At 49.1% G+C, this 15085-nt stretch overlaps 1 protein-coding gene across 4 annotated transcripts in view; it reads left to right on the top strand.

Annotated features, from left to right (window-relative positions):
- The first annotated feature begins 2066 nt into the window (after positions 1-2066).
- Positions 2067-15085, top strand: part of fam184ab (family with sequence similarity 184 member Ab) — a 29855-nt gene continuing 16836 nt past the window's right edge. The window contains exons 1-9 of one of the 4 annotated variants that reach the window (XM_058064305.2): positions 2067-2263; positions 2615-3308; positions 11202-11321; positions 11704-11862; positions 12156-12395; positions 12494-12577; positions 12775-13026; positions 13690-13825; positions 13909-14090. In XM_058064305.2, coding sequence (XP_057920288.2) covers positions 3138-3308; positions 11202-11321; positions 11704-11862; positions 12156-12395; positions 12494-12577; positions 12775-13026; positions 13690-13825; positions 13909-14090 — 1344 coding nt within the window. In that variant the 5' untranslated portion in view covers positions 2067-2263; positions 2615-3137. Of the gene's footprint in view, positions 2264-2614; positions 3309-3455; positions 3479-3769; positions 3949-11201; positions 11322-11703; positions 11863-12155; positions 12396-12493; positions 12578-12774; positions 13027-13689; positions 13826-13908; positions 14091-15085 lie in introns of those variants that run through there. The other 3 variants (XM_078794516.1, XM_058064335.2, XM_058064323.2) reach the window with 3 other exon arrangements.

Here is a 15085-nt window from a genome sequence, read left to right as displayed (position 1 = left end):
TGGGTACGTGGGTTGTTCAGCGGTCCAACAAGGCGAGGACAAGTTTGCTTTATTTCATCCTGCCTTGCTCAACATGTTGGGCACTTGCAGAGTTCCTTAGTAATACTTTAGTGGAGGGTTCCTGAAGTTATTTTTAGGTTGGAAGCTCCATGATTATATGACATTACTTTATGGTTGGTCTTGGTTTTAAAAGGGTTTAAAAGAGAAATCTGCGTCTGACATTCATTCTTGTAGCACCTAACTACTTTTGTGTTTTAGCTAATGATACATAAGCAGTAACGTAGCTCTTGTTTTAATCATCCTTTTCTTTAACTTAATTTTAAATCAAGATTTATGTGACCACAATCATTCCATTGCACATAGATACTTTTTTTGTCTTCATATGAAATGTTGTTAATTTGTGGGAAATGTGTTTTTGTGTTCATAAAATTCTAAATATTATGGAGAATGATTGCAAATATTCCATAGTGGCAGGAGACCACTGGACGTTTCTATAAAGATCTTCTGCGCTTTGTGGATTCACACGAGATGAATAAGCTGCAGACTTTTTAATAAACTATATTTGGTACACTTCTATTGTGAATAAAAAGATCTTTTATTACGTGGTTTGGTGTTTTTAATTTAGTTTTTCATTCCAAACGTGCAATGAACTGTGATGCAATTCCACGTTTAAACCACTAGAGGGCGACAGACGACCACAGCTCTTCTTTACCACAAGAACAAGCTTATCATTTGGACTCACTTTTTAAAGTCAACTTTTTCTTCCTGTAGGATTAAATTATGTTTGCTTACTGGCGGCTTCCAGCAGCGGGCTTTACCTTTCTTACATCAACCTAAAAGTTTCCACCGAGGATGTTCTTCCTTGTTGGTTTGTTTGTGCGTGACTTCATCTGCTGTTGTTTCTGTCTTCTTTTCAACAGCTTTTACGTTTTTGGAAAGCAGGAGAAACGAAAAAGAGTTTTTGCAGCTTTTGAAGTCCTAAACTTTCCACTCAGCGACAGATTAGTTGAAGAAAAGAAGATGCTCTTTGGTCTTTTAGTCTGCAACTAGCAAGACCAGATGACGTCTATTGTTGTTTTGGTGGAGGCCGTGCACGTGGACGGCATCACGTGGACGGCCTCACGTGCACAGCGCAGGAGTAGAAGAGATGTCTGCCGTGTACCAGGAAGTAGCAAAGATCGGTAAACAGGAAGTGAGAAAAGCATTGAAAAGGATGAAGAGTGGAGGTAAGTGTCTAGGAGAGGTAGCAGAGTTCCTGACCGAGTTGTTCAGTAGGATCCTGGGTGGTGAGAAGATGCCTCAGGAAGTGTGTTGGAGGCCATTTTTAAGCCCGAGGGTGATGGCTAATGGCTAATGAGCCATAGCATGAAGTTATGGGAAGAGTAGTTGAAGCTAGACTAAGGGCAGAGTCAGCATCTGGGAGCAGCAGTATGGATTCATGCCAACAAAGATACTACAGATGCAGGATTTGCTTTAGGAATGTTCATAGAGAAGGTCAGAGGGAGCTGCATGGTGTCTTTGGAGATCTGGAGAAAGCCTATTGGTAGAAGGAAGAAGAAGAAGAAGAAGGCTAGTGATAGCTTTCTCAGATGAAGATCCACCGCTCTGATAACGATAGAACGTGGAACGGTTCACTCGGACTACAATGCTAATGGATTCCACTCCTGTTCTTCCATGTCTTCTCTCATCTTCTACTCTTTCTTCTCCTCCTCCTTCTTATAGTCGTCCTCTTTCTCATCTTTCTTCTCCTCCTTTATCTTTCTCTCCATCTCCATGTCTGTCTTCTTCTTCCATCAGCAGCAGGAAGTGAGACGGCCACAGGAAGTGGATGCTGGAGGGTCAGCCACAGGAAGTGTGGTAGCACGTCCGTGTGGATCCGCTTTGAAGGTACCTTCAGGTTGTTTGGAAGAAAAAGCCGCGCTTATCCGTCTGTGAAAGATATAACACTGCATCACAGCAGATCATAGCAGTCCCTGCATCAGCGCTTGAATGCTCTGCCATCACTGCCCCCCCCTCCCTTCACCCGTGCAGGAACATCCATGGAAAGCGTAAAAAGAAGACAAGCAGACGAAGGAGAAGCTTCTGCGTCACGACGACGTTAGCGTGTTGCAGCGCCTCCGGCCGCCGTTCCGGTCGTCGCTTTCTATTTTTTATCGTCCTCCGGTCCTGCTTTGATGGCTGATGAGCTGAGGGACGCGTGCTGCCTTCACTGACCGTGGGAGCTTTGTGCGCATCATGTGACCTCCCCACAGGGAAGGACAGGGTGAGCAAACATGAACGTGCTGTTCATGAATGAGAAGAATAAGAAGGTGAAGATATGAGTGATGATGGGACCAACACACGTGAATATGACATAATGCCTAATGTAACAATGCAGGGAAATATATACTACTACTATGGAAATATTACTACTAATCAGTGAATACTTTTGACTATCACATTTTTACTCAACAACAACAAAGCATTTATTTATTTGTGTGATCCCACGTGATGTTTAAATAGGCTGTGCGGGTGTGTCACCTTTAGCCTTTAGCAAGAGAAATGTCCCGGACTCGAGACAGAATGTCCAAAATGATTGCGGAGCATATTAGTGGAGTTGTCTTTTGTCCGACAGTCAGCGAAGGCATCGCCGCTCCCACCGTCAGTGAACGCACCGCGGAGTGTTGAGGTGATCCATGGCAACAGAGGCTCTCCGACCGTCGCGTCCATCGGACACCTCCATGTAGCCGGGGAGCACCGAGGAGGACCAATCCGGCTCGTCGGCTCCCGATTTGGGCTCCAAGGTGACCGACGAGGGAGCCAGACGGAGGCGGCCCGACTTCCGGTGCACGTCAGCGGCAGGTGAACCTGGCCGTGCCCGCACCTCGGAGCGCTGAGGCCGGCCTCGGTCAGGATGGTCGTCGCTAACCTCTCCGGAGCTTAGAATTCAACCGTCACCTTTTTTCCTTCTTCCCTCATCAGGACCACCATCACCATGGAGCGTTTTTAGCTCTGCTCGCCGACACAATGCGTCGCGTTTTTGACCGTTTTGCTTAAAAAAATCATCTTTTCCTTTTTAGTGCACACAAGTTTATTTTTTAAATTTTCAATTATTGAAGCTCACATCTCCATCAAGCATTCGAAGCATCATCGTGAAGATGGCGACTGGGTCGGGATGGCAGCAGTATTACTGCCCTGCCGGTCAGGGGAAATATACTTCATCATCTTCCTCCACCTCATCCTCATCCTCCTTCCAGTCCGGCCTGGCCATGGAATATACCCAAGACCTGCACCTGAAGATGAGCAAGAAGATCGCCCAGCTGACCAAGGTAAGACGCGGATCTTTGGAGGCCTTTTGCGTCCCTCAGCAACCCCGACAAGCTGGCCGGTCTCACAGCTGGGCTCCAGACTCCGTTAGGAAATGCGCATATATAACGCTTGAACTCCCCGTGATGGAGTTTGCTCAAATGCTCGACGACCGTTCGAATTTTCCTCGAATGTGAGCAATCTCTTGGTGCTATCGGCGCTCGTAATGCCCACATTTCTGTAGCAGTGTTCCTATTGTGTTTGCAGCTGGATGGCGGTTTTAAGCGCTAGAGAGCGATAAATTAAGCAAAGTGCCAGAGGAATTTGGGGTGGTAGGGCATCCAGTGTGTTGCCTAAGACACATGCCGAAGTATAAAGCTGCACCACATGTTGGTAAAACCGCCTTGAAACATCACAAAATCAGCATGCCTGGAAGCCGAATGGCGGGCAAGTCTCAAATTGGCCGATTCTTGATTGAAGTCTGGTGTGCATTTTGTTAATCCCACCAAGAGAGACGTCAGCTGGCTGAAGGTGAAAGCGGTGTGTTCGATGCTGCATCCATCAGCAGCATGCAGGCACTGGGTCATTAGCCACCACATTAATCACAGTGCTGATGGATCAATGGTTGCCGCCATTGAGATGTTGATGCTGATTCCAGGCCTTGTCAATCATCTGCTTTGATACCCACGTGATGCTTGACCTAATATTTGTTGCTGTTTGCTCTCTTATTTGTTTTTATTTCAACGCTTTGCAATGTTGCTGTGCTGGCACACGCTGAATTCTTAATTGTTGTGCTTTTTATGCTCGTTGCGATGAAATATGAATGAGGCAAGTAGACATGGATGCTTTTCCTCGGATGTTTAGGCCTGTGTGACTGGCATCCCGGGAATGACATCAGAGCGGCCTGAGAGTTCACTTCAAAACTTGGGAGTGAGAGACTAGGATTTTTGCAGCAGAGTGGGCCTTCCATAGAGGATCTTTGATGAGTGTTTTTAGTACAGCCCTCCTGTCCTTTCAGCCAGTGGGGGAGGGGGCAGAGGGTGGGGGTGAGCTTCCTCCCCCAGCGAGACAGCAAAGTGTTTGCAAGCGGGTCGAAACTTGTTTAGCGCTTTAGTGTGTCATTATCACCAAGCTGGAGGTCTGGCGGCGCCCACAAAGATCTCAGAGAGAGCCACTTCATTAGGTACAGCATCTGCGGAGATCCTTTGCAAAGATGCCAATGCGGTCTTTTGGGGTGCTGGTCTGCTGTGCCCCCGGGGGGGGGGGGGGGGGGGGCGAGCTGAGCCCGTGAGAGTCTCATGTCTTTGCTGATGCTTCCTTCGCTTGCCAGGTGGCATCCTTTCAATTTCAGCACAGTCGCTAAAAGATGCTCTCTCAATGTCCCAATATCCCAATATCCCAATTTTCCAAACGGATAAACACAAAGTAGTTCCTCTTTCCTGATTCCCTGCAACGTTTAAGGTGGAATACTACGATCAGTTTCAGCTGGTTGGCAAACACATTTCCCCACATAAATAGTCTGTTCCAGGGTCAAGCCGTGGCCGTCAAACAGCAGCTCGAGCAGACGAAGCCTGGTTGCACGTGACTTCCCCCGTGCACGCCCGCCAGCGGCACATCTGAGCCTCGTACCGTTTGAAGCCACGCCGCGGCCGGAAACGGCGAATTGGCCGGCGGCGAGCGCGAGCCATCTGTTGTCGCTGGCCCGTGCGGCGCCATCGAGGCGCACGCATGCGGCGACTTCTGACTTCTTGTTGCCACCAGCTGGCGTGTCACAAGATGTTTGGGGGGGGGGGCTCTTGCTCCTTTTCAGCATGTTGGTTAGCCGCTTCATTTAGCGTTAGCCTCGCCGTTTCATGGAGTTTACTGCTCTCTTTTAGCTTTCTATTAGCATGTGCAGAAACGTTAGCAAACTCTTGCTGCTCTATCGAGGCCGCAACTCAGTACGAAAGGAGCGTAGGTCTCCTTTAACGAGTCCGTGATTTGGACCAAAAAGGCTCCTGTAGCGCTACCGGGCGCTACCAAGGCTAGCGTTAGGACCCCCACGGGGCGGGGCTACACACAGTGGGGCGTGTTGGTTGGAGGATAGAGGGGAAGGTTACAGCAAACCAGGAAAAGGACTCATTTTCAAAACAAAGTTCTGACATAACGAGATTTGCTCTGTCAGCAGATTATATGGAACATCTGGAATATATGGAGTATCTGGAATATATGGAGTATCTGGAATATATGGAGTATATGGAATATCTGGAGTATCTGGAATATATGCAATATCCGCTGCAATCCATCATCAGCCCTTGCCGCCTCCTTCTGATGGATGTCCGTTTAAAAAAAATATAATCGGGGAGGTGTCGCAGTCGCCAGAGCATGACTCAGCACTTTCTCTCTTGAATCAATAAGCTGCCTGCCTGTTTGCATTGGACAGCGTACAGCACCGTATATTGCTTATTAAAATCCATATTCACTCTCACATTAAAGTAGGGATGCTAGTGTGCTCTGTACGCCATGGATGTCAACATTAGCTCAATGCTAATGCAGAATTAGCACACAATCAAAGGTTTAACTCTGCTTTTTCTTTGGCTTTTTGTGTGACAAGAACATAGCAGACCGGAGGTTATGTGAAATGTTGTGCCAGTTACACTGCCTCACTTAAAACATCGTTTGTATATAAAGATGCTCCATAATGGCTTCCTTACCGATATCTGATATTGTCCAGCATGTCATTATGTGTCATGTCATGTCTTGATGTGATGTGATATCTCATCGTAGGCCAGCATAATCAGACATCCCTACCGGGAAACTTAAGGAAGGTGTTATGATGGGCATAGTTTGACCCTGTAACGGACGATTTCTAATTCCATGGCTTCCAGTGGGAGTTGGTTGTGAAAAGCGGCAGTCAGCTGTAGACGCTGTGAATGGGATGATGATCATCGTGGAGGCGAAGCGTTAGGAGGTCACAACGCGGCTTCCTTTGCACAGCTTGAACACACACACACACACGCACACACACACACACACACACACGCACACACACACACACACATTCCATTAGCGCTGCCATCAGTCAGTGCAGTGCTGTGCTAGCCTGCAGCCTGCGTGTTTTGTGTGTTAGCGCTGGTCGTATGTTGCGTTTCATCATGCTCGGCGGGGGCGAGAGGACCCGGTTAACAAAAGCGTCAGTTCTGAGATAAACCTGCTTGACTGAGAGCTGGTGGGGGTGGGGGGCCTGAGTGTAACATGGTCTTTGGTCACGTGGGGGCGGTGGCACCGTCACGGCTGCGTTGTTTCATGTTTGTTGGTTTGATGGGATGAGTCAAAGAAAAGTGCTGTTGTTGCCCTCAATGTTTTGTTGAAGGTTTTGGACGCTACGTGACGAGGATCTCCTTGAAGCTGTGTCAGATACAGCGTATGACACTAACAATATCAGGATGGACGGAATTATTCATCCGATGCCGTTTCCACCACTGTTGGCATGGAAACGCTGCTGCTAGGACTCGTTAGTTGAGTTTGTTTGCCTAATTGGACTCCACCGTCATCAGGTCTTTTTTAATTCCACAGATGAATCCCAGGCATGATACATTTGCTGCAACAACACGCCAAACCTTTCAGAAATAGTCTTTTTTTTTTAACGGAAAGGACGCAGGTCTGCTTTCTCTACTGGGGTTTTGTACGGTCATTATTCTCCAGCCTGGAAGAACGTAAGTCTGCTCTCACAGATGCAATCAGGTGCAGCGAAAGTAAAGTTATTTGAGGCCCCACGAGAGGAAAGAGAACTGCAGGAAACTCCAACACAAATAAGACAAGATCTAAGAGGCCCGACGCCCCATCCAGTTAGACGAAGCAGAGCTCCGTCCGCCACGTATGCAGATGCGGTCGCCGTGTCTACGGTCTACCGTGTCTACGGTCGCCGTGGCCGTGTGCACAGTGACATGGCGCCGTCAGGCCAGGCTGGATTAGAGATTTGTAGCTTTGAGCCGCTCGCCGTTGGTGACTCATCTGACCTGATTTTGCATGGCAGCAGCAAAGGCAGTAAAACATTCCCCCATGAAACACACGGCCATCATGGTTTCATTTCATTATGTCATGTCCACTTTGCATGGAGAACCCTTGATCGAGGTCCCGTTCTCCTTGCGTCATCATGGACGGCTTGTTAACTCAGCTTCCTCTCCATCAGCTTCTTCGAGCACTTTCCCTTTTACACCGGCAGCGGCCCAGTTGCCATGGAAACCTGCCAGTCATGCTGGGACTGTACTGTATACGTACAGTCTATAAGGCTGGTGGCCTTGGAATGGAACGCCTGCGAAAAGCCAGGCTCTGTTATGCAGTGTGCGTGTGCGTGTGTGTGTGTGTGTGTGTGAGTGTGTGAGACATCCAGTATTCAACCCCCCACCCCCACCCCCCTGCTCACCTGTGTGTGCTGCAGGTAATTACAGCCTCCCCCCTCAGCTCTAAATATATTAGCAGCCTCCACAGGAAGCCGTCCTAACAACCTTTGAAGACTCGACAAGACAAAAAACTGAAAACTTCCTGCACTCCAACGCCAACAAGTACAGCCCCGATGGGTCAGTTGGTTGGCGTTTCGCCATCTTTTGTCGTCGTGACATAGACCATGAATGTACTTACATTAAGTACATGGATGGTTGCTGATTGGTTCCTTCTTTGGTGGTCCTTTATCAGATTGTTCCTTCAGTGATTGGTTTAGTCTGGATGGGGATTGGATTTGTTCCTTCATTTGATTGGTTTGGTCTTTTGGGGGGTGGCGGGGGGTGGTTGATTGGGTCATTCTTGTTTTGGCTGTTTTGTTGCTTAGTTGAACCTCGGCAAAGGTTTGAGGTTTGTTTAGGTCCCCTGGTCATTGATTGGTTTGTTTGCTGGTTTCCATTTTTGGTATTTCATTTGTTCGTTTGCTGGTCATAATGGTGTAGACTGGCTGGGTCATCGATTGGCTGCTTTGCTGATGTGTTTATTTTGTTTGGTGATCCGTTTCTCTGTTGTTTTGTTCTTTGGTTTTTGGTTTATTGATTTGATTCTTTGGTTGGGTTGTTGTTTGTTTCTTGTTTTCATCATTTCTTGTTGTCAGTTTGTCCATTTTTGTTCCGAGTCAGGAAATAACTGGATTGATGTTGATAAATGTGGTGTCTCTTGGAAGGTCTTATGACAAATGATCGAATATTCGAGTTTGATTCCTATGTCGTATCGGAGTCGAACACGGTGTAAGCTAACTTACTTACTCATTAGAAATAAAGGGAAAGGATCCTGATGTCTGCATAAGGGAAGCTAATTTAGCTTACAGAGCGTCATGGTGTGTGTGTGTGTGTGTGTGTGTGTGTGTGTGCGTGCGTGTGGCTATAAAGCTTGTGCCAGTCAAACTAAGGGTGGCATGAAATTAGAAAGTCAAGCACACCTTCCCTCTTCCCGCTCCATCGAGCGCCGCCAAGGCTTCTCCCAGGATGGAGCGCTCCATTCCCGAGTGCTTCCAAGCGCAGACGTCCCGCCTGCGTCAGCCTCGCCTCCATCAGCCTCGCTCCTTCGTTAGCGCACACATTAATAACCCAACATAGGAATATGTTAGTCTGACTGTGGTCTGTGGACCTAATATGGCACAACCGCCATTTTGTTTTTAAAGGGATGTGCTGCGTCATGGCCGTCAAGATTTCACGTGGCTAGCAACATGCTTCTTCTTCACCATCTTCTCAGCGCATCAACCATGGAGTTATCACTTGAATGCTTCCTGTAGTTCCTGTTTTACACCAGCAGATGGCGGACATCTGTAACTTCATTGTAGGTTTGTTTCTATGCCAAGAGTTTGAAACCTGGCGTACCGGCAGCTCACGGCTGCCACATAAAAGGCCGCATGGAGAATCGAGGCTCATTGCCTGGATAGTAATCATGTGTGTGGGGGGGGGGGGGGCTACAAAGGCAGCGTTCCTCTTTCCTGTTGGAATATCTCTTATCTGGAGTCAGCAGCATAGCAGACCAACCGTGTGGTTAACTTCGAGGACATGAAACCGTTAAACCTCATCGTCCTTTTTTTCCGCATAAATTCCACTCAGCGTCGCCAGGAAACAGCATCATCTCGTAGGATGTTGAAGCAGGAGCGCCAGGAGATGATTGTTCTCATTGGAGGTTTTTTTTGCTCGCTGACGTCAATGTTAGCTGCTTTGCAATGAGGAGAAGGAAAATGTAACTAAATTAGCCTGCAAGCAGGCTTAAGATATTCCATTGATGATTGCTGGAACGCTATGGGAATGCCGAAGATGACAGTTTGGTGTTTGTTCAATACTTATTACTTATTGTAAGACAGACATTAAGATATTTTTATCCGTCCATATTTCATAGTGATTCTGGTCTCGGTGAGCTGGCGCCTCCACGGCCTAAAAGAAGGAGAGATTGTGACGTCACTGAATTGGACCAAGAAATCCAAATCCAAATCCAAACTAGCATTGAAGTGGAATATGCTGTTCATCAGATGAGCAAAAGTTTAAGACCAAACCCCAAAACCCGAAAGCCCGGTAAAATAGAATAAAGGAACAGTAGGGGGTATGAGCCTGACTCCTTGGTCCAAGGTGATCTCACAGGACCGGTGTAGACGTCCTGGCCTCCATGTTTGTCATCATCGGCGTTTGGCTCCAGGAGGCGAACCTGAGGAGAACCTGCTTTAAGGTCAGGTCGTACAGCCAGTTAGCAAAGTCCCACTGGAGGATTTCCTTGTTCTCCTCCTGCTCTGCTTCCAGGAGCTTGTCTTTTCCAAGCCTTCATCCATTGTCCCCGAGACCAAAAGCCCCCTGATCCGTGTCCTTGTGTAATCGCTCCTTAGCCAGGTCTTACGCAGGCTTAGTAGTTCACTAGGGAATGGGAATGGTAAAATGTTCATGGCGTTATATTTCTACATCCGTTCTTGTTTCCAGGTGAGAACCTTCTGGTGTTTATGTTGGTATAGTTGTTTAGATCCTCGACATGTCACCAAAGCTAAAAACCTTTAAGTCAGGTTTAACGTTGAAGTTTCATCTTACATGACTGATGCTAACAAGCAGCAGCAGCGTTTATGTGAATTTTGATGCACTTTTATTGCCTTTAATACGCCAACGAGCCCACCGGCTGATTGTTCATTAAAGCCAACATTTGCATTCCATCACATAATTAGCTCGGTGCGGCCGTGCATCGTAATTAAAGTCTCGCTCTGCTTGGCCGGATGAGCTTATCAACATGGCGGCTGCTCGCGTCTTTAGTCAGACATGCAAAGCCGCTACCAAGGATGGCCACCAGGGGGTCCTCATTGCTTTTCCAGTCTGGTCTAATGTCAACAAATGTCCCACCGCTTGCTACGGCCTGTGAATTATTGACTTTCTTACGACAACAAGAATGTCCGCCCTTCAGAGCAGGGAATCTCCTCCCTGAGATTTTCCGGCTTTCCTCCCCGGCCCACTCTTATTCTTGGCAGTGGATGTTTGGGTCAGAGCGATGCTACGTGGTGTTATTTTTATCCGCGGCCAAAAACAGCATTAGCTGCTGTCTCATTCATGAGCTTCCTGCTTGGATGGAGGCTGGGAAGCGATGCTTGGCCCGCCGTCTGATGCTCGTCTTGTCTCAGCGCCGCGTCGCTCTGCCGGGTCAGATGCTGGCTACTTTTGTATTATATATATTATATACTGTAAAGGTGGGATTTGATCATTTGATGACCTTGAGTGCTAATGTGCATACGTATGGTGAACAACATGCTAGCTAGCCTACAGTCCGTTCATGTAAGAATGGAGGCTGAGTCTTATCGATCCAGGAGGCTGCTACCGATACCGCCGTATCCCGCTTGTCCACAACCCTTCTTTAATGCTTGGCATCACGATGGAGGCCCCTTGTGGCCTTGGAGGAGGTCTCAGTCCCACCACAGTCATGACTTACTCAACGCTTTTCTCAACATGCAGGTCATCTACGCGCTCAACACCAAGAATGACGAGCACGAGGCGGCCATCGCCACGCTGAAGGAGGCGCACGAGGAGGAGGTGCAGCAGATCCTGTCGGAAACCAGGGAGAAGATTTTACAGGTAATTCCTAAACATCCCATTTCTTCCCTTGATGAAAGCGTCTGGAAGCTTCCGGAAGCTTCTATCGTCGTGTTCCTGTCACGTTCCTAATGAGCTCTCATGCAAGTTTCATCCGCTTGAATGTGAATTATTCAGCTTCATCTGCATCTCCCCCAATGGCACCTCATGTGCTCCTCACCAAGGAGGTAGAACATCCGTCTAACGTGTGTCATATGTCTGACAACATTACAGCTCCACTTCTTTACTTCCTGTTTGCTACTTCCTGACAGCCCGGTTAGGTTTTAGGAAAGTGTGTTGGATTCGGACCTTTAGCGGGCGTGGCGTTTGCTCCGCCCTGCTGGAATGGCTGCTGGTAAAATCTCTGGCGTCCATTTCCGTACAGTACAAGAGCAAGATCAGCGACGAGATGGACCTGAAGAGGAGGATCCAGTCTCTGGAGGAATCCATGGAGTTGCACGAGAGGATGAAGCGCCAGGCCCTGGCCGAGTTTGAAAACTACCGTCAGAGGGTGGAAGACCTGCAACTGTGCACTGAGGCTCAGGTGCGCTTCATTTCCCACCCGTGTCCTTTTAGAGCGCCCCGTGGTCCAGGAACCGCATTGTTGGGCTAAGTGGGTTAACTGATTAAATAGTGCCTTGCACGAGGGCACGTCATAGACCACCAGGTCGAGGTGCTGGCATGGTTTGAAGCAAACCGTGGAACCCCCAAGGAAAACATGACATTCCTGGCAGTCCACATACGTGGAAATGGGCCAGATGTTGAGCTCCAGGCATGTTTAGATGTTCCTGGCTTCACGAGAAACCCTCTAATGGTCGATCACCGTCTTGCTCTCAGCACACCCAGCGTGTGGTGTCCATGTCGCGGGAGGTGGAGGAGATGCGGCGCTCCTTCGAGGAGAAGCTGCGCACCTTCGGCACGGCCCAGTCCCAGTTCGAGCAGGAGAAGAAGGTGGCGCTGGAGGAGCTGAAGGCTCAGCACAGGCAGGAGATCCAGGAGCTCCTCCGCAGCCACCAGAGCCAGAACGCCAACTACAGCAAAGATCAGGAGAAACTGGGTCAGCTCCACAAAGCCGAGGTAATGGAGCGGGCAGAGGCGGGACACTGGGGGGGGGGGGGGGCGGAGGGAAGTGGGACAACGATGCTGACGGGTCTTTGTTGTGTCTCACCTTCCAGGTGGATTCTCTGGCGGAGCGCGTGGAGGAGCTGAAACAGGACAAGAAGCGACTGGTGGACGAGTACGAGGCCAAACTCAGCAAGGTACAGCAGATCTTCTGGTTCGGGTCTACACACGCACGTAGACCCCCACCCAGGCTCGACCCAATCGGGAGCTTAAAGGAGGGCTTTTATCTGGATCTGGTTTTCTACATCTAGCAGAAGAAAATCTAAAAACATTTATCTGCATCACTCCTAAACGTGCCGCCATGTCATCATCTGGAGGTTCCTTCTGTCTCCAGGCTCAGGCTTTTTACGAGCGCGAGCTGGAGGCCATGAAGCGAACGCAGCAGCTGACCGCCGACAACCTGCTGGCGTGGAAGCGCACGGAGGCGGAGCTGCGGCGGGAGTTCCAGACGCAGGAGGCGGCGCTGCAGAAGACGCTGGGCAAGCTGAGGACCGAGCTGGCCCGCGTCAGCGAGGAGGCCCGCGAGAACCGCGAGCGCTCCCACAAGCTGCAGGCGTCGCTCGCCACCTCGGAGAGCGCCGTCAAGGCGAGTGCGACTTCATCCATCCTTAGCTCGCAAGGGGCGTGTCTGACATGTGCTTTTCCTAAAGCACTACACTACCCACAATCCTCCAGTGCTCCAGTCCAGCCTGACTGTATGATGCATCCTCTGTGCTAATATGCTAATACTCTCTTAATGCCAGCCTGCTCGTATGAACACAGCGCCTAATCCCAGTCCATCGTGGATTAGATGTAAGCCCATGGTGCTGGCATCCTTTTGTCTTTATTGCCACTTTTTATCTTCATGTCGCCACAATGCACCTTTCATTGCGTCATCTCTAATCACTCTTCCTCGCGGAGACGTGCAAATCTCTGCTGAAATCTCTGGAGGCGTAATTATCTGAGCCAGAACAAGAAGACCAAGAAGAGGCATCAAAGATTGAACATAGTCAGGTGGTCTTCTTGGGTGCTCTGAGGGTCTCCAGAGAGCTGCCAGCAAACGAGCGACACGAGAGAAGCTGAGAGGAGTTTAATTAACGCCTTGTTCTCGTTGTCTCGCCGCAGCAGGAAGCATCTGTTCATGTGTTGGCTTTGGACCAGTCACTCCAGGTTTGAGGGCAGGTCCTGATCTCCAGTGACCAAGATGGCGTCCATCGATCACTCACATCGGTCGCTAGCATTGAGTGTTAGTTTTTTTCGCTCTGCTCAGGAGTTAAGCAAGCAGCTGGACGAGGTGACGCAGAACTCGGAGATCGTGGAGATCCGTCAGAAGGAGGCCGAGTGCGAGCTGGAGGCGGCCAGGGATCGGGTTCAACAGCAGGCCACCGAAATCCTCCTCAAAGCCAGTAAGACGCACGACAACACGTTTACGGTATGACATCATCTCAGCTGTTTGTATCCCGCCCCCCGCTGCTCTGTGGGGTCACAGGTCAAATCAGCAGCCTGCAGGCCGCCCAGATGACCCAGGAGGCGGCCATTCGGGACCTGGACAACGAGCGCAGCCGGCTCAAGGACAAGGTCCTGAGGATGGAGGAGGAGCGGGAGGCGCTGCAGAACCAGAGCCAAGCGCTGGATGACCGACACAAGCAGCAGCTGGTGTCCCTGGAGAAGGTGTGTGACACCACAAAATACACAACATATAACACATCATATCATATCATATGGGCGACATACAGTAGTTTGCATATGACCTTTATGGATTTTAGTATTGTATTAATTGGGACAGACGGCTTTGCTGGACCACACAGAAGAGAAAGGACAGGGAGGGGCGGCTCTAAGTCTCCAAGTCATGGTCATACACCAAGGAACCTAGTCCCAAATTAGTATTATGACAGGAAGTTGTCGCTACTTTATTCTTGTGCTGTGAGCCGCATGTGGTGGGGCACCCAGACACCTGCCCCAAATGTAAAACCACCCAAAATCATCTCACACTCCAAACCTTCCACATCCGTGGAGTGTCGATAAGTGTATTTGCCAACCTGGAGACCTTTTGAAAAGGTCACATGATTAAAGGCGGGGCGCAGCCTGAGGGGGGCACATGCAAAATGTCAAGTGTGTTCACTTCCTGTTGGTTTTGTCGTCCCCTCGGTGCTGACATTTGTGAGACATCTTCCTCTGAGGGGCGCTAATAGAACATCTGACAACTCTTCAGCTAATTTGGGTGATCCAGAATGAGTCAGCTGACGGCTAGCATGACCTGCGGGCCCGTTGCCATGACGATTTAGTCGGACAAAATGCTACATTAGCACCGCTTGTCCGCCATCTTTGTGACATGTGTCCACAGATGTAATATTGTTATGAAAACGTAATCAGTGAAATACAGTATGATCTTATTTGGGTGAAATTTGCGAAATTTGAGTCTAAGTCCAAAAAGCGGCCAGATAAAGAAACAGTGTCAGCTCGCTTTTGGAGCCTGTTTCCATGTCAACAAAGTTACCAAGCTAACGGCTGCGTTTCCTGTTGAATGGGTTTTTTTCCTGTAAATGTGCAATTCTCCTGGGGCTTCCTAAAGGAAATACATCATCTCTGTTGTCATTTTCTATCCTTAAATCAGAAACGAGCAGCGAAACGGTGATTCAAACGCGGTCAGGCGCCGCAGCTTCGCC

The sequence above is a fragment of the Doryrhamphus excisus genome, linkage group LG11 (genome assembly GCF_037039965.1).
Source record: "Doryrhamphus excisus strain RoL-2023G ecotype Guam linkage group LG11, RoL_Dexc_Guam_v1.1, whole genome shotgun sequence".
Taxonomy (NCBI): Eukaryota; Metazoa; Chordata; class Actinopteri; order Syngnathiformes; family Syngnathidae; genus Doryrhamphus; species Doryrhamphus excisus.
The sequence above is the reverse complement of the archived record's forward strand: the minus strand, read 5'-3'. Positions and strand labels throughout refer to the sequence as shown.